The 18,589-nt window shown below is 51.2% G+C and overlaps 1 protein-coding gene and 2 long non-coding RNA genes across 3 annotated transcripts; 2 read left to right on the plus strand and 1 right to left on the minus strand.

Moving 5' to 3' along the window:
* The first annotated feature begins 1,143 nt into the window (after positions 1 to 1,143).
* Positions 1,144 to 5,225, plus strand: LOC135967664 (uncharacterized). Its single transcript, XR_010581832.2, has 2 exons — positions 1,144 to 1,355; positions 3,410 to 5,225. It is a non-coding gene; the product is annotated as an uncharacterized lncRNA (long non-coding RNA).
* A 3,239-nt stretch (positions 5,226 to 8,464) lies between these two features.
* LOC135967665 (uncharacterized) lies at positions 8,465 to 10,567 on the plus strand. Its single transcript, XR_010581833.2, has 2 exons — positions 8,465 to 8,967; positions 9,216 to 10,567. It is a non-coding gene; the product is annotated as an uncharacterized lncRNA (long non-coding RNA).
* A 634-nt stretch (positions 10,568 to 11,201) lies between these two features.
* On the minus strand, positions 11,202 to 18,203 carry TMEM92 (transmembrane protein 92). Its single transcript, XM_005583662.5, has 5 exons — positions 18,060 to 18,203; positions 14,892 to 14,917; positions 14,024 to 14,098; positions 13,658 to 13,853; positions 11,202 to 13,459 (listed from the first exon to the last, which is right to left on the minus strand). Exons 1-5 carry the CDS (start codon positions 18,126 to 18,128, stop codon positions 13,346 to 13,348), a joined length of 480 nt encoding a protein of 159 aa, XP_005583719.3. The 5' UTR covers positions 18,129 to 18,203; the 3' UTR covers positions 11,202 to 13,345.
* Between the last annotated feature and the right edge of the window lie 386 nt (positions 18,204 to 18,589).

The raw sequence follows: 18,589 nt of genomic DNA on the forward strand, positions 1-18,589 counted from the left end.
GTCCTGTAACTGAGACTCTGAGAAGCTACTGAGGAGCTCTGATGCTTTCCAGGTAAAAGTCAAGGAAGGGATCCATTTCAATGTGAGTGGTGCATATATGGAAAATAGATTTGGCGACAGTACATCTTGGATTTTCTAGGATAGTTCTGACCTCTGTGTCACTGTCAGATCATATTGTCCCAATGTGGAGTATGAGAACTACAGTAATTATATGTATGAATCAGGTTCATGTTTTGGAGATGGGGGAATATTTCTCACAATTTAATAACTTTTGCTAGGGTTTGTGAATTGCATTTGTTGGTCCGGAATCAAACAGAATTGCTTTTAGAGAGCCAGTTACTCTTTGGGTTAGAAAAAGCACCTTGATAAACGTGTTTGTTCATGGAAGGCCAGACCGCCTGAAAATGGAAAGTCTTAGATAAAAAACATGAAACTGCTCTTCAGAGTGGGCTGCAGGCTGCTTGGGGTTGTTTTGTGGACACAAGGAGAGGAAGGGAGCCCCAGCCACAGGCAGGGCCAGGGAACATCAGGTGAGGACACCCGAGCGGGGTCAGGGATGAGCAGCACACAACACGTATGTGTTTTGAGATGTTACCCTCTTGGCAGGTTCTGCAGAGGATGGGGTTTGAAGCCGCCTAGAAGCTGCCCTCTGCCCCAGGATCCCTAACGAAATACCATTTGACTGTGGGAGGCTCAGGGGACACTGGGGGCCAATGGGCTGGATGATGTCAGCGATTGTGGCTCTCTCAGTCCCCCCCAGGAGGGTTCCTGGGACAGGCAGCAAAAGCTTCTGCCTGTCCTGGATGAAGATCTGGCAAGTCTTAGATAGCTCAAAGTGAGGCTCACCAACCCACTTGCCCCTCACCCACTTCTTCCTGAAACCCCAGCATAAGTGCCTCATGGAGTTGTAAAATCTGCCTGTAGCAAGCCACTGGGAACTAACAAACACTGTGGGTTCTGGGGACAAGTTCTTGGCTGGCTCCAGACACCATCTTGCTACACATTTCCAGGATGCTGAGTCATTTGTTTAGCAGGGACCAGTCTGATTCAGGCTTACTCTGTCAGCCTCATATATTACGTGGCCCAGGAGGAACTAAAACTCCTGAAAACCTGCCAGGGCCCATCACACCCCTCTGTTACCCTGAAACTTCAGGAAAAGTCAGGTCCACACAGCAGCTTGATTAGCAGTGCTTGTCGGGGGTGGGCGGAGCAGGAAGAACGCTGTGTCTAGGCTGGGGTCTGGGGATAGGAGGAGAATGTCAGCTGTAGGAGCCAAGGGGACTGGCAAGAAACTGTGCAACCACGCAGGAAAAGCATCTGGATCCTCCTTTGAGCCACCCGACTTTATATTAAAGGTAAGGGTGACCTCGGAAGGCTGGGAGTTTTGGGGATTCACAGGCAGCCAACACTGGAGTAGGTCTCTGATCTCTTTTTAGCCTTGGTTAGGAGGATATTTGTTGGCTCAGTTTAATCTGAATCCTGCATGAGAGTTTTGCAAAGAGATGAAGACTTCCTTTGATCCTGTCTTCCTTGTGTGAGAGCTCAGCCACAAATAGAGTGTAGGGTCCTTTCGGTTTTCACCTCTAACAAATCTGACTTTGTTCTCTCCATTCTCAGCTTCCTGCACCAATCCCCCAGGTCCCAGATCTCCAGTTATATTTCAGGGGGTCTTCTATTTTTATCCTTTCCCCTTTGTTTTGTAGATAAGAGGAGGTTCAGGTGCATTTCTCTCCAACTGAGGACTTTGGAAATCTTGACAGGCTTTGGAAATGTCACATGGCGTGGCAGGAGCAGCAGCTGTGCAAAAACAAATGAGCGTTCCCATCAGGATGTTTGCGATTTAATTCTAGCCTAGCTACCCACTGACCTCAGCCGTAGGGAGGTCATGGACTTTCTTGGAATTCATTTCTTCATCTGTAAAGTGAAGGAGTTGATCTATAGGCTACTTTAGGCTCTTTAGATTGCAAGTGACGATAAAACAACTCAAACTAGCTTGAGCAAAATAAGATATGTTGCTGGGTGCTGTGGTTCACACCTGTAATCCCAGCACTTTGGGAGGGTGAGGAAGGAGGATTGCTTGAGCCCAGGAGTTCTAGGCCAATCAGCAACATAGTGAGACCTCATCTCTACAAAAAAATTTAAAAATTATCCAGGCTTGGTGGCATGTGTCTGTCATCCCAGCTACTGGGGAGGTGGAGGCAGGAGGTTCACTTGAGCCTGGAAGGTCAAGGCTGCAGTGAGCTGTGTTCACACCACTGCACTCCAGCCTAGGTGACAGAGAAAGACCCTGTCTGAAACAATGAAAATGAAGACAAAAAACAAAACAAAACAACACACACACACACACCCCCAAATGAGGGATGTGTTAGCTTGTGGTTGCCAAGGAAGGGAAGAGTAGCCAGGCCATAGTAAGGCAACTAGATTTCAGAAACAAACAGAAACAGGCATCGCAAGGTTAATAGGACTTTCTCTCTGTCTCCTGTCTTTACTTTGCTTTGAATGTTGGCTTCATTTCTTCCCACTCAACTAGGTTTTTTCACATAAGGGGCTAACATGGCCACCAGTGACCCCATCTCCATCTCACACTTTCACTACCTGAGCAATCTAGGTTTGGACAGATTCCCTGAGCTCCAAATCGAAAATTCTCAGGGAAGGGCTCTGATTGGCCCAGATTGGATCAGTGCCCACCCCTGAACCAGTCAACTGTAGCCAGAGAAGCAGAATCACATTGTGTGGAAAGGAAATGGCTGCCCCCAGTTCCACAGTCATTATGTGAATGAGGGTGGGAGTGGGGGCAAATGGAGACAATTCCAAGAGAAGCCAGACGACTGGGCATGTGGCAAAAATGTGTGCATTATAACCTGTTCTGAATCTAATTGGTGATGAAAGTTCTGCTATTGCTGTGTCAAAACACAAAATTGTCTTCTTGAGCCTCCAAAGTGATCACCGCTCACTGCAGTCTCAACCTCCTGGGCTCAAGTGATCTTCCTGCCTCAGCCTCCCGAGTAGCTGGGACTACAGGTGTGTGCCACCATGCCTAGCCAATTTTTGTATTTTTAGTACAGATGGGGTTTCACCATGTTGGCCAGGCTAGTCTCGAAATCCTGGCCTCAGGTAATCTGCCTGCCTCAACCTCCCAAAGTGCTGGGATTACAGGCGTGAGCCACTGCACCCAGCCCATAAACTGTGCTTTTTATTGGGTACTAGAAGCATATGAATAGCATAGCATACACCTAATCTTGATCTAATGACCTTTGACAGTGTCAAAAGCTCTGGAACCTGGAGGCAGGAAACCGATTTTTCATACTTTTTATTTTGAAATCATTATAGATTCACAGGAAGTTGCAAAGATAGTACAAAGAGGTCCCAATTTTCTTTGCCAAATTTATCTCAATTTTTTTTTTTCCAGACAGGTCCTTGCTCTGTTGCCCAAGCTGCTGTGCAGTGGCATGATCATAGTTCACTGCAACCTCGAACTCCTGAGCTTCAGCGATCCTCCCACCTCAGCCTCCCAAGTAGTCCCATAGTCCCAGCCCGTGAGCTGGGACTACAGGTATGTGCCACCATGCCTGGCTAATTTTTTTAGAGAGGGGGCCTCACTATATTGCGCAGACTGGTCTCGAACTCCTGGGCTCAAGCAATTCTCCTGCCTCAGCCTCCCAAAGCACTGGGATTACAGGTGTGAGGCACTGTCCTCCAAGGGTTACATCTCTTTTTTTTTTCCGAGACGGAGTTTCGCTCTTGTCCTCGAGGCTAGAATGCAGTGGTGTGATCTCAGCTCACTACAACCGCCGCCTCCTGGGTTTGAGCAATTCTCTTGCTTCACCCTCTAGAGTAGCTGGCACTATAGGTGTGTGCCACCACTCCTGGCTACTTTTTGTATTTTTAGTAAAGATGGAGTCTCACTATGTTGGCCAGGTTGGTCTGGAACTCCTGACCTCAGGGGGTCTGCCTACTTCAGCCTCCCAAAGTGCTGGGATTACAGGGGTAAGCCACTGTGTCTGGACCTCCAAAGGTTGCATCTTATGTAAAGTATCAAAGCCAGGAAAACTGACATGCGTATAACGTGTGTGCCTAGTTCTGTGTTGTTTTTATCACATGCAAATTTGTGTAATACTACCACTTCAAGTAAAAGGCAGAACTGTTCTCTCATCAAATAGATCTCTCTGGTGAGACCTCTGTGTAGCCACACGCACTCTCTCCCCATCAACAACTAATGTGTCTCCATCGCTATCATTTTGAGGAGGCTGAGTTTTAAATCAACTTCCAACCCTCTCAGCAGTGTGCACTTGGATGAGTCACTTGTCCTTTTCTGGATGTTGATCTTCTCAGTTATAGTAAGACATGGTTGGGTCACATCAACATTCCTCTTGAATTTCCACAGGCTGATAGGATCTGAAAATGCTACAGAGATTATGAGAAAGAAAATGGGGTTTTATGGTGAAATAAACTAGGGAAATGATGCTTTACATAAATACATAGTGCTTCTTTACCGTGAATTCTCAGCCCTTTAATATACTAAGGTGAACTGTGACTCTAGTGTGGGAGTTGTATGCAGCATTTTCCAAATTTATCTGAACACAGATGCTCCCCCAACCCTTTAAAAAAACATATCCTCTAGAAAAAAGAAAATCACCTATAGCTAGTTTTTCAGGGAATGTGCTTACAGATATGCTTTTTCAGGTAACCTCTGAGGTCCTCCTGCCTCAGCAATCCCACCCAGATTAAAATGCCTAGAAATATATCCTCTCTCGTGGGTTAAATTATGTCTCTTCAGCCAAAACCTAAGAGTGTGACCTTATTTGAAATCAGGGTCTTTTCAGGGGTAATTAAGATAAGGATCTTGAGATGAGATCATTCTAGATTAGGGTGAAGTCTAAATCCAAGGAAGAGTGTCCTTATGCATAGACACAGAAAAAAATGATAGGCTGGGCGTGATGGCTTGCACCTGTAATCCCAGTGCTTCGGGAGGCTGAGGCAGGAAGATTGCTCAAGCCCAGGAGTTCCAGGCTGCAGTGAGTTATAATCATCCCACTGCACTCCAGCCTGGGTGACAGAGCGAGACGCTGTCTCTGAAAAAAGAAAGAAGGAAGGAAGGAGGGAAGGGGAGGGGAGGGGAGGGGAAGGGAAGGGGAAGGAAGGGAAGGGAAGGGAAGGGAAGGGAAGGGAGGAGGGAGGGAGGAAAAAAAGAAAGAAAAAGAGAAAGAGAGAGAAAGAGAAAGAAAGGAAGGAAAGAAGGAAAGGAAAGGAAGGAAGGAAAGGAGAGGGAAAGAGAGGGAGAGAGGAAGACAGGGAAGGCAGGGAGGGGATGGAAGGAAGCAAGGAGGGAAGGAAGAAGGAAGGAAGGGAGGGAGGAAGGGAGGGAGGAAGGGAAGGAATGCTCTGTGCTGCAGAGGCAGAGTCTAGAGGGCAGCCACAAGCCAAGGGCCACCCAGGGTTGCCAGCAGCCGCCAAAAGATAGGCAAGGGCAACCCTAACCATGCTTGGATTTCAGACTTCTGGCCTCCAGAACTGAGATAATAAATTTCTTCTCTTTTAAGCCACCTACTCTGTGGTTCTTTGCTACAGCAGCCTGAGGAAACACAAAACCCTCTTTTCATACTCTTGGGGTATTTTATTTTTATTTATTTTTTGTAGAGATGGGGTTTCACTTTGTTGCCCAGGCTAGTCTCGAACTTCTGGGCTTAAGCTACCCTCCCGCCTAGACCTCCCAAAGGGCTGGGATTACAGGCCTGAGCCACCGTGCCCCCACAAGGGGTTTTTATTTTTTAGGTTGCCGAGGCTGGAGTGCAGTGGCTGCTCACAAGTGCAGTCATGGTGTCCTGCAACCTTGAACTCCTGGGCTCACTTGATCCTCCCGCTTCAGCCTGCAGAGTAACTGGGACTACGGGTACATGCCACCGAACTCTGCAAAATTTTAGGGGGTTTTGAAGGAAGGAAGGGGTCTCTTTTAAGTTTCTCCAGCCCCCAATCTCCTTCCCTCCTCAGGCCTTTGCACATGCTGGCCCCTCTGGGAACTTGAACGGTGAAAATACAGCAGCCCTGTGAAGACTGGGAGGAGGGAGTTGGGAGGGAGGGAAGTTCTAAGCAGAAAAGCCATCAAAGGCCCTGGGCCAGGCTAAGATTTGGGACAGTCAAGTCCCAGAGAGAAGGCAACTGTGGCTGCGATACCGTGAGAAGGGAGAGAGAAGTAGGAGAAGATGCTGGAGGGCAAGGGAGGGGCCACACCGCCTAAGTCCTGCCAGCTACAGTCAGGGGTTTGAAGTTTATTCTAAGTGCAATGGGCAAATTTTTTCTTTTTCTTTTTTTTTGAAATAAGGTCTCGCTCTGTCACCCAGGCTGGAGTGCGGTGGTGGGATCACAGCTCACTGCAGCCTCAACCTCTTGATCTCTTAAGCAATCCTCCCACCTCAGTCTCCCCCTGCCCCATCTCCCCCCAACCCTGCCCTGCCATCGAATAGCTGGGACCACAGGCTCGCACCACCAGGAGTGAAGCCAAAAAATACAAAAATATTTTGTGTAGAGACGGGGGGTCTCTCTATGTTGCCCAGGCTGGTCTTGAACTTCTGGGCTCAAGTGATCCTCCCTCCCACCATGGCCTCCTGAAGTGCTGGTGTTATAGGAGTGAGCCACTGCGCCTGGCCCATTGGAGGATTTTTTTTTTTTTTAGACAGTCTCGCTCTGTCACCCAGGCTGCAGTGCAGTGGCATGATCTCGGTTCACTATAACCTCCACCTCATTGGAGGATTTTAAGCACAGGAATAGCATGTCTTGTTTGCACTTTAGAAAGATCTCCCTAAGTGCAGTGTGTGGGATAAACTGCAGGGGGCGAGATGGAGACAAACCTGGAGGCAGAAATCAGGTAGAAGAAGGTCATTAGGATAGGCTGGGCTAGGGATGAAGGTGACTTGGTCGAGGTCTGTAACCGTGAAATGGTAATAAGTGGGCCTAGGTCTATCTTGGAGGCAGCACTGTCAGGATGATGGGGTGAGGGAAAGAGAAATCACAGTAACTTCTTAGTGTTTTAGCCTACACAACTGGGCGAATGGGGAGCACCATCTATTTATGGTGGGAGACCTTGGGAAGGACGGGGTTTGAGGGGGTGGTGGAGGGAAATTCGAGCCTGCTTTTGGCTGGGAGATGCTCATTAGGCATCCAAGAGGAGGTGTGAGGTAGTTAAATATGTGAGTCTGAGTCCTAAGGAGAAGTCTTGGCGGGAGATAAAGCCTTGAGATTCATCAGACCGGAGATGGTCTGTGGGTCTGTGAAGCCGCAGATCGGGATGACAGCCACTACGGGAATGAACAAAGACGAAGACGGGAGACCCCAAGACAGACCTCCGGGGCAGCCATCACCAAAAGAGGGCAGAGGAGGAGCAGGGAAGTGAAGGCTCCTGAGAAGGAGAAGGCCATGTGGAGGAGGGAAACCGGGGGAAGTTGGAGTCAGAGACATTGGAAAAGCACGTAAGGAGGCCGTGGCCAAGCATGTCAAAAGCCACTGAGAAGCCGGAGAAGGGACCTTTGGCCTCAGTGATATGTAGGTCACTGATGATCTGGACGAGAGTCATCTCCTGTAACGGTGGGGACAAAAGGCTGATAGGAGCAGCACAGAATGAAAGTGGGGAGGGGGGAGGTGGAACAGCAGATGCCGGAGGAGCTGGGGGCCTCCAGGGAGAGTTTCTGAAGGATGGAGGGCAGGGCATGTTATAAGCGGATGATAATGATCTGGGGAAGGGGAGAAAGGCTCTGCAGAGACAACTGTGGGGGCCACGCCCTAAGGAGCAGGGGGGCTGGGGTCCTGTGCAGGCTGGAGGAGCGCGATACGGCGGGGGAAGGGAGCACGCGTGGATACTGGGCGGCAGGTGTGGGGCACAGAGGTGAGGTATGCGGGTGTGGTTGCATCCCTTCTTTTCTCTGAAGCCTGTGGTGGCATTGCCAGGAGAAATTGAGGTTGGGGGTGTGGGGGATTTGAAATTAGTCATTTCAAGAGCGAGGAAGTGAAGCTGTGAAAGCGCATTAGAGGAACCGAGGGCCCGCGTGAGACGCTTGGTTGTGATTTGGAAAATGAGTCTGGTCACACACGGGTGCTGGTTCTTGAGCCATAGTTGGGTCCAACTGGAGTCTGGAGTTGCTCTGGGTGGGCACAGTGAATGGGGGAAAAGGGGTAAAGGATGCAGGGCAGTGACTGTAAGGATGGCTTAAGGACATGGTGATGGCGCTGCCAACAGGCAAAGATCGCTGGCTCGGAGGGCTGGGTGGGCTCAGAGAATTGCTGGCATGGTGTGGTGGTAATACAGGACCTACCTGAACTGCCAGTGCAGGAGGTGATGTTCAGAGTGGGAGGCTGGAGGTGATCAGGACTGACAAGATAAGGTATGTCCACTTGAGAGTGTGGCCAAGGCAGAGTGGAGGAAAGTCTGCTGGTGTTGAGCAGCTTCTCTGCCTGTTCTTACTTGGTCCTTCCCAACTTTGGTTTGTTTTTTTTTTTGTTTTTTTGTTTTTTTGTTTTTTTTGTTTTGTTTTGTTTTTGTTTTTGAGACGGAGTCTCACTCTGTCGCCCAGGCTGGAGTACAGTGGCGTGATCTCAGGTCACTGCAACCTCCGCCACCCAGGTTCAAGGGGTTTTCGTGCCTTAGCTTCCCAAGTAGCTGGGATTACAGGTGCCCACCAGCAAACCCAGCGAATTTTTGTGTTTTTAGTAGAGAGGGTTTCACCATGTTGGCCAGGCTGGTCTCGAATTCCTGACCTCAAGTGATCCACCCACCTCAGCCTCCCAAAGTGCTGGGATTACAGGCATGAGCGACCGTGCCAGGCCCCTTCCCAACTTTGGATTCAGAGCTACATCCTACCAGAGCCAGAAGGGCCCACCCTCTTCACTGTACAAATGGTCACACCAACGCCTGGAGATGTTGGATGTAGAAGGCGAAATGTCAGAAGCTGGAGTTCTGCATCTCAGCTGGAGGGTGAGGTAAGATTCCTGCTGGTGTTTATCCCCCTCCTCACTTCCCTCAGCAGCAGCCCTTCTCCTCCCCTTCTGCATCCCTGGAGCAAGTGCCTTAAGGCTCTCCCCCTTCAACATGCCCCCCACCCTACAGCCTTTCCTGCATTTCCCATTCCTCTGGGGAGTCCCTGCAGATAGAAATTCAAGTGCACAGCCACGAGGAACATCTCCTTGCTGTTAACTAGACTGTGTTTCTTTTTTTTTTTTTGAGACAGAGTCTCGCTGTGTCGCCCAGGCTTGAGTGCAGTGGCACAATTTCGGCTCACTGCAAGCTCCGCCTCCCGGGTTCACGCCATCCTCCTGCCTCAGCCTCCTGAGTAACTGCGACTACAGGCACCTGACACCGCGCCCGCCTAATTTTTTGTATTTTTGGTAGAGACGGTTTCACTGTGGTCTCGATCTCCTGACCTTGTGATCTGCCTGCCTCGGCCTCCCAAAGTGCTGGGGTTACAGGCGTGAGCCACCGCGCCTGGCCTAGACTGTGTTTCTTTACAAATATCTGGTGGCAGATCTTATTCATTCATTCATTGATGCACTCATTTAATCTTCATTCATTCATTCCATCTTTCATTATTCACTTACTGGCTTTGAGTGACTAAACCAGCCATGAGGGATGAGTTCTCCGCCACTGTGACACTGCTCACTCACCCAACCAACCAGCTCACTGTTTCTCTCATTCATTATTCACCTCATTGTGGGGAAAAGAAAGAGAGATCAGCCTGTTACTGTGTCTATATAGAAAGAAGTAGACATAAGAGGCTCCATTTTGTTCTGTATTTGAGATGCTGTTAATCTGTGACCCTACCCCCAACTTTGTCCTTGCAAGAGACACGTGCTGTGGTGACTCAAGGTTTAACGGATTTTGGGCTATGCAGAATGTGCTTTGTTAAACAAGTGCCTGAAAGCAGCCTGCTGGTTAAAAGTCATCACCATTCTCTTAATCTCAAGTACCCAGGGACACGTACACTGCAGAAGGTTGCAGGGACCTCTGCCTAGGAAAGCTAGGTATTGTCCAAGGTTTCTCCCCATGTGATAGGCTGAAATATGGCCTCATGGGAAGGGAAAGACCTAATCGTCCCCCAGCCTGACACCCGTGAAGGGTCTGTGCTGAGGAGGACTAGTATTAAGAGGAAAGAAGGCCTCTTGGCAGTTGAGATAGAGAAAAGCATCTGTCTCCTGCCCGTCCCTGGGCAATGGAACATCTCGGTGTAAAACCCAATTGTATGTTCTATTTACTGAGAAAGGACAAAACCGCCTTAGGGCTGAAGGCGGGACGTGCTAGTGGCAATGCTGCTCTTTGTGCGCTAAAAAGGTTTATGGAGATATTTGCATATGCATATCAAGGCACAGCACTTTTCCTTAAACTTATTCATGTCACAGAGATCTTTATTCATGTCTTACTGCTGACCTTCTCCCTACGATGATCCTATTATCCTGCCACTTCCCTTTTTCTAAGATGATGAAGATAATGATCAATAAATACTGAGGGAACTCAGAGACCGGTGCCGGCACGGGTCCTCTGTATGCTGAGCACCGGTCCCCTGGGCCCACTTTTTCTTTCTCTATACTTTGTCTCTGTGTCTCATTTCTTTTCTCAAGTCTCTTGTTCCACCTAACGAGAAACGCCCACAGGTGTGGAGGGGCAGACCACCCCTTCACCTCATAAATCCTGCGTAGGTCTGAGACCTGGGCTTCACACATGTCTGGCAGGCGTCCAGGCTTTCCCATCATGTATCTATCTCCTGGGTCACATCCATGTCAGGTGGGTACCACAGTCTAAAGTCCTTGTATTCTCTTCCACATACCAGGGCTGATAATTTATTAGCTGCCATTGATCAAAGTTCACAAGGTGAATTTTCATAAACTTCTAAAGCTGCCTACAGTTTCCAGTAAACAAATCTCTTTAAATTTACGAAAGCAATACTTGCTGATTGTAAAAAACACACAGTGCCAAAGCATAGAAAGGAAGAAGCCCCGCTTGCAATTCTCTACCTACCTCCCACTCCTGGGGCCAACAACTATTGGAAGTGTGGTGAGTGATTGCTTTATATCCTTCTAGATCTTATCTACATATTTGCAAAGGAAAAATATACATATATAAAATAAAATATGTATGGGTTATATCCTTACAAACTGAGATCATAGGCAGTTCCGCAACTTGCCTTTTCTCTGTAACAATAAGTGATGGATGCTTTGCAGGGTTGGTGCTACAGAACCTATTTATTCTTTTAAAAGGCTACATAGGGAGCTCTGGTGGCACAATGGGTTAGTGCCTGGTACTTATATTGAGCTCTTTTGTATGAGCACTTCTGAAGGCTCATTTCTAGAAGTGGAATTGCCAGGTCACGTGCAATTTACATTTTAATGGATACCCAGTGCCAGGTATAGTGCTTCCTAGATAGCAGGAGCCTTGTAAACATCTGTGGCATGATTGCATGGTGCCAGATGGCCCTCTAGAAAGGTGACACCATTTCCACTCCCACCAAGGATGACCAGAGCCACAGAGGTTTCCATTTCTGTCACCAGGTCACAGCAACACTAGGTTTCAGGACGGCCACTTTCCCTCGGGCCACTCTGCTGCTCCTTAGGAGTTAAAGGCCCTGTGATGAAAGGAAGACAACGTCTGGGCCGAGTAACTTCTCCTCCAGGTCTGCCAAGCCCATTTCTCAACATCCTCCTGCTATCACGGTGAGGGTAACATCAGCTCCAGGACTTCTCTCATTGGAACTAGCCACATCTACACCAAGAACCCACATGCTTTCTGCCACCCCTGACCAATCCCTGAAAGTAACGGGAAACTTCCACTTACGCTTGGGCTCATTCTCCTACAGCCAACCCTGGCACTATCTTGTCAGTAACTGCTGCACTCCTTCTAGGGCCCTATCTCCACTGGGAACCCACACCCGGACAGTCCCTGTTCCTGACATCTTTGGGGCTGCCTGTGCCATCAAACTGCCCCCAACTCTGCCACCTGCCTGCGTACTGATGCCCCCAGGATGGGCATTATTGGGAGAGCACTAAAGGAGGCACCCCTGCTGGCACACGAGGGCCAGTTCTACCTCCAATCCTCCTGGGAGCTTTGGCCAGCACTGACACGGGGTCCTCTGCCTGGAGAAGGAGGCTGGCATTAAGTGGACTGTGGCGGCGCAGTGCAAAGGCAAAAATCAGGGTAGAGGCACCCAGTCCCATCTGAGTCCCAAGGCACTGGCACTGTCCTGCCCCATTCTGCATGACTATGCCAGGCCCCCATGTGAAGACTCTCTTCCCCTAGGGCTTAACTCCCACGGGTGGGGCTGGTAGAGAAGGGTGGAACCTGCCACCTCCTCCCCTCCCTGTAGGAGATTCCAGGGTGGGGCCGTTCAAGGTCTCCTAAAGCCCCACTCCACAGATGCCCAGCCCCACCCACTGCTCTCCTGGGCTTCTCCCCACCCCCGTCGTCTCCCAGCAGGTGGTTTCCTGCTATCAACAGCAGAATGGGCTGTCCCAGGGGCTGTCCCAGGGCTGCTTCCTGGATCCAACTCCTCGCAGCCAACTTCTCACATGGTAAGACAGCCAGAGAGCTGGGCTCCATGTGTCCCAGGAAAGCTGTGGGCAGAAGGGATTGGGAAATCCACACAAGGGACATGCGCACCCCATTTCCAGGCTCTTTGGCACACAGAGACATAAAAAAACAGACAGCCAAAGCACCTAGAACAAGCACCAAGAGCGGCCCACAGATGGACTGTCCTCCCAGATGGCTCATCAGTGGTGGGACTGTGGCACCGCGACCCCATCACCACACCCCCAGCAGTGTCTGGACTCACCTCTCCGCCCACCTCCCCACACAGCCAGAGGCAGGCCCTCAGCTGCGATCAGTAACATGCAGTGAGGACATGTGTTTATCCTGTGTTGTGGGTGGGTACAGTGAGTTCTCTATTCAGGTAGGAGTGGAAGCTGGCTCAGAGCTCATCCAGTCCAATGTCCCACAGGTGTAGAAGTGCCCTGATAAAATCTCAGAGCTGGCTGTCCAGTCAAGATTTGCATACCTCCAGAAATGGGGCTCTCACTACCCCTCAGAGTAGCCCATTCTGCTGTTGGGCACCTCCAATGGTCGGCATTTTCCTTCTGGCATCCTCTTTCTTGGGTTGGTTGGGGGGCAGATACTGTCACTCCAGCCTAACCCTCAGGACAAGAGAGGTAGCTGGGGTGGAAACAGAGGCAGAAAAAGTAATAAGTTAAATCCAAGAAAGAACAGAGTCATGGCAGGATGGGCAGGGACATTCCTGGGGTGCCAGCAGTCTCTAGCTTGATCCAGGAGGCACTGGGAAGGAGGCTGCTGATCGCAAGCTTCCAGGCAGGAGGTGACTCAGAAGGCCGGGTTGTCAATGCCCCTCCGATCCCCGGTATATTCTTCAGGCCTGAAGCTGTAGGGAGGGGGTGGCTCTGTGGGAGTTGGGCCCAGGCTGGGCTTCAGAATCACCTGCAGGGAAAAGAGGGAATTCAGTCTTCTGGGTCCTGGCCCTGGCCACCACTCCCCGCTGCCAGCTGAGGCATGGTTACCAGGGAGAGGGGTGACCCAATGCTGGGTGCAGAGTGCCCTCCAGGGTCGAAGGGCCCTCCACTGTCCCTGCTGCACAGCCGGCCAGAAGCAAGGTAGGGATGGGGATGAGACACCCACCTCACTGTAGGGGGGTGGGGGTGCAGAGGGGGATACTCTGACCCTCTCTGGAGGGATGATGGAGGGCAGTTCCAGGGGCCCCGGGCAATCCATTGGGGTGTCTGGCTCCAGCTCTCTGCAGTTGCGACAGAAGCACTTAGCCAGGCCACAGATGCAAAAGAAGGACAGGATGACCAGGAAGATGATGACGAAGATCCTGGGGTGGGGACCACCAAGAGCACCCTGAGTCCCCAGGCCACCCTGGGTACTCCCCACACCTCCCCGCTCCCGCCGCCCACACTGCCCCCTCGGCAGGTGCCTGGCCTTGCCCTGTGTGGACCAGGTCCCTCCAAGGACTGCGCCCAGAGGAGCTGGCCCTGGGCTCACCTCACGGGGCCAGGGAAGAGTTCGTTCTCCTGGCAGCAGCTGTCACCACAGCATTTGAATCCTTTGGGGCAGTTGCTGGACGGAGGGCACAGAAAAGGGCAAGGAGAAGCTGTTGGCACCAGAATGGAGATGCAGAAGGATCCCAGCCTCCCCAAAACACACCCAATATGCTCATGGCACCAAGCCACCCCTTAGCGGGGTGGGGGGTACGGCCTCCCTCTGAGCTCAGTAGGAGGACTCTGGCAAAGGGCTCCCTATTGGGCCCCACGCCCCTCATCTGTAACATGGGTGGGAGAAGTATCCTGTTGACCTCAGCAGGCAGGTGTGGGGATGGGACATTGCAGTGGCCATGACACCGCTCATCCAACTCTCAGGAGGTGAGGGGAAAGGGCCACATGGCATGTCCAGGAAGAAAGTCCTCGATGGCGCCCATGGAGTATGAGGGGTCAGAGAATGGGTGCTTTCAGAACACCCAGTGCTGACCTAATGGAAACACTTTTCTGCCCAGTGACCCTTACCAAGCCCCACCCCTGTGCTCAGGCTTCTGGGATTTCTCTATGAGGGTTAGCCCCCTGCCTTCTACCCAGGGGACCCTCAGAGGGGAGATGGCCTGGCACTGCAGTAGGAAGGACCGGGATCCAGCTACAGACCTGCCCCCAAGTGTGGAAGTCCCTGGGTTCGTTGGTGGAGGGAGAGGGTGGGGTCTCCCTCTTTGGCTGGGAAAGTGGGGGGACAGTTTCTAGCTGGATTGGGAGTGGGTGAGGATGGATGGGGTTTCTGGCCCCCCATACCCTACAAGGCATGCAGGGCGTGATTTGGGTTGCTCCTCCCCACTCCCCAGATTGGAAATTATGGCTTCCAGACTTACAAGATGAAACCACATTTGGCTGCAACCTGTGGAAGAAAAGAGAGAGGTCGGGATCATAAACTGGGGATAGTGGGAGTGGGGTCTCCATTCAGATGCTACCCAGGTACCTCACAGGCAGCAGGTCCCCAGTAGACTCAGCCTCTTCCTGCAAGTCACTCCCCACCTCACTCTCTACTATGGTCCCAGGTCAGTGCTTGGAGCCCAGCTGACCCCTGGCTGGCCCCAGCTGCCCTTACTCTCTCAGCACATTCCATCACCCCCTGGTTTGTAAGCTCATCCCTTCTGACCACCCTTCCAACCCGGCTTCTGCCGTGACACCCATGGCTCAGGGCACTTTCTTTCTCCCACCCTGTCACTGCAGACACTGTGGGCAGGTGCACTCTTCCTATAATGCAAATCTCATCACCGAAAAATCTTGCATCTTGCTGGAAGCCGCCTTCGGTGGCTCCCTGGGGTAGAGACCCCCCAGTGGGCAGCTGCACTCCCTCCCCTTTCGCTTCCCCTAGTTCTTTCTCTTCCTCTCACACACACCCACTGGGAGTTCCCTGAACATACCTGTCTGTTTTACACCTGTCTGAGCCTCCATTCATCCTTCAGATCCCTGCCTAGGGGATTCCATGCTCTGCAAAGCTGCCAGGACCCCGCCTCCCAAATCAGCTTCTCCCTCTTCTATACTAGGTCTGCAGAGCAGCCAGGGCATCTTACAGAATTTCACTCCATTGATAGCAATTGCGTGTCAAAGCTGCACTGATTTGGAATACTCTTCTAGGTGGCTGCAAGGCTGGCTCCAGCCCCTCCCTCTCTGGTTACCTTATTTAAAATTACAACCACTCTCCTTCCCCTTAGTGTGCTTAATTTTTCTCCACATCTCTTATCAACATCTAACATACTATATATTTACTTTATCTTGTTAATTGTCCTTCAGTTGTGTCAAAGGCAAACTCCGCGAGGGCAGGGATTTTTGCTACATCATTGTTGAAAACTCAATAGTCAAAATAATTGCAGAATGAATGAACGTGCATTCATCAATTACCTGGTTTCATTTCATCCTTGCTGCTCCCAGACTGTGGGGGAGGGATGTAGGTGCCAGAACATAGGAAATGGGTGGTGGGGGAGGGCATCTGTCACCTCACCCTAGCCTCCTGGGACAAACAACCAAGGCTAAAAATAGGACGCCAGCTTTGGCAAAACCACCATTATCTTTATCTGTATACCTTTACTTGAAATATTTCAACTGCAAATCACAACAGTAAAGATAAGAATACCAGTGATAGCCGATAATAGTTGGGGTAATTCCCCTTTTCCATGCTCAGTCCCAGGCTGAGTACCATCTCACAGGTTTTGTCCCTTTGTGGGGACAGGAACAGGAAGGAACCCCTGCAGGTTGGCCCAGGGAGGGTGAGTCTGTGAATCCAAATCACACAGCACACAGGAATGACTATAGAATTGGAGACAAGCTGGGCGCCGTGCCTCATCTCTGCAATCCTAAGTACTTGGGGAGGCTGAGGTGGGTGGATTGCTTGAGGCCAGGAGTTTAAGAGCAACCTGGCCAACATAGCGAGACCCTATCTCTATTTTTTTTTTTTTTTCTGAGACGGAGTCTCAGACTGTTGCCCAGACTGGAGTGCAGTGGTGCGATCTCAGCTCACTGCAACCTCCGCCTCCCAGGTTCAAGTGATTCTTCTGCCTCAGCCTCCCGAGTGGCTGGGATTACAGGCACGTGCCACCATACCCGGCTAATTTTTGTATTTTTAGTAGAGATGGGGTTGTTGGTCTGGCTGGTCTCAAACTCCTAACCTCATGATCGGCCTGCCTCGGCCTCCCAAAGTGCTGGGATTACAGGTGTGAGCCACTGCGCCCAGCCTCTATTTTTTAAATTAAAAAAAAAAAAAAAAATATATATATATATATAGAGAGAGAGAGAGAGAGAAATGGAGGGGTCCATCCAGGCACTCAGCAGCACCCCTTCCCCCTCAGACCCCACTCTGGCCCTTGTCCTTTTCCTGGACCCCAACTAAGAAGAAATGGGTAATTAACAGGTTTAGTAAATTAGTCTCAAGTTCCGGTTTGGGAGGGGGAGGAGCTCTTCTCCCAGATTGTCTCCCCACATTTTAACCAGGGGGTAGTCTTGTCTGGGGTGGTTCAGAGGCTGAGTTTTATGGAGCATCAGGGTGGTCTTGGGCTGGGAGTAAGTAAATCTCAGCTTACTTAACTCCAGAATTGAAGGCATTAACAGCACCTCACCCCTGGGGTTGGTGGGAGGGGTAAACCAGAGGATGCCCAGCCCAGCATTGACACAAACCGACTGCCCAGTGATTTAGAAGGAACACCTTGCTCACTAACCCGGGTCCATGGAAGGGTTTTGGCAGAGCCACTCTGAAAGCTCAGCCCAGATGTGTGAAGGTACCCCGTTCCGGGAGCAGGCCCTGACTTCCCTCTGGTTCTTAAATGGAAATAAGTCACAAATGCATGTTCTAGACCCTTCTCTGTTCCCAGGATAATCACCCACCCCAGGACCAGACAGTCTTCCCCCATCACCTGTAGAGTTTACCTGGGAGGAACAGAAGGGCCGAGGGAGCACTAGAACCCTACACCTCCCTCTCAAAATCACAGATTTCAGAGGTCTCCCCAGCCTTGGTTAGGCAGCCAGGTCAAATCCCACCACAGGCTGGGATTACTCACCCCTAGAAGGGGACGAGGGAGCCTTCTCTCCCCTAGAGAACAAGCAGAGACACAGTCCCAAAGAGGGTGGGGGACATTCCAGGGTCCCCCAGCACTGGAGGAACAGAGCTGGGGCTAAGTGCTGGCCCAGGTGTCCAGACCTCAGGCAGGAAGGAGCTGGAAGGATAAGCTGAGGCTAATAACGAGGTCCAAAGTCCCTATTCACAGAGAGGTGCCAGGTGTCAGATAGGTGGCGGGTGGTGGCCAGTTCCCACCACAGGATTCCCCTCTGAGGTGGGAGAACCCAGGCTCTCCCAGAGCCTCCTCTGCTGCCCCCACCTCCACCTCCACGTCCACCTCCACAGCAAAGAGAGAAAGGAAGTTGCTAATTGTGTGTGGTCAGGAGGAAATCCTGATTATAGAGGGTGGCACCAGGCTCCAGAAGTAGGCTCCTGACCTACAAGGGTAGGGCCCGAAAGTTCCACAACCTTACCTCCCAAGTCTCACCTTTTGGGGGCTAGCCAGCAGGCTGAGCAGCAAGGTGGGCGCGAGGCCGGTGACCCAAGCTTGGGACATCCTGGCTTGGGGGCCACTGAGCTTTCCCGTGTAGCGAAGGCGGGGCTCCGACCTCTCCCACTTCTCTCCATCTATGGGGCCCCGCCTCGGGATGGGGGCGGAGCTGCACCGGGAGAGGCGGACTCGGGGCAGGGAGGGGCTGGGAGGAGGAAGGGAGGCGCAGAGGTCTCGGTTGGGTTTTGGGAATTGGGAGGTAGAAGAGATTAACAGACTTTTCTGTTAATCTCTTCTACCTCCGGGCGCGGCTCACGCTGGTAATGCCAGGTAATACTCGCCTTGGGAGGCCGAGGCGGGCAGATCACTTCAGGTCAGGAGTTCGCGGCCAGCTTGGCCTACGCGATGAAATCCCATTTCCACTAAAAATAAAAAATTTAGCCAGGCGTGGTGGCGGGTGCCTGTAATCCCAGCTACTCAGGAGACTGAGGCAGGAGAATCGCTTGAACCCGGGAAGCAGAGGTTGC

This window comes from Macaca fascicularis, chromosome 16, assembly GCF_037993035.2.
Source record: "Macaca fascicularis isolate 582-1 chromosome 16, T2T-MFA8v1.1".
Taxonomy (NCBI): domain Eukaryota; kingdom Metazoa; phylum Chordata; class Mammalia; order Primates; family Cercopithecidae; genus Macaca; species Macaca fascicularis.

Bases quoted from the DNA above. Each gene is read 5' to 3' on its own strand.
- TMEM92 (XM_005583662.5), bottom strand. From the start codon at position 18,128: ATGTCCCAAGCTTGGGTCACCGGCCTCGCGCCCACCTTGCTGCTCAGC. The intron at 14,918-18,059 runs GTGAGACTTGGG...TTTCTTCCACAG, and splicing joins TGCTGGCTAGCCCCCAAAAG to GTTGCAGCCAAATGTGGTTT. The intron at 14,099-14,891 runs GTAAGTCTGGAA...CCCTCCGTCCAG, and splicing joins GCCAAATGTGGTTTCATCTT to CAACTGCCCCAAAGGATTCA.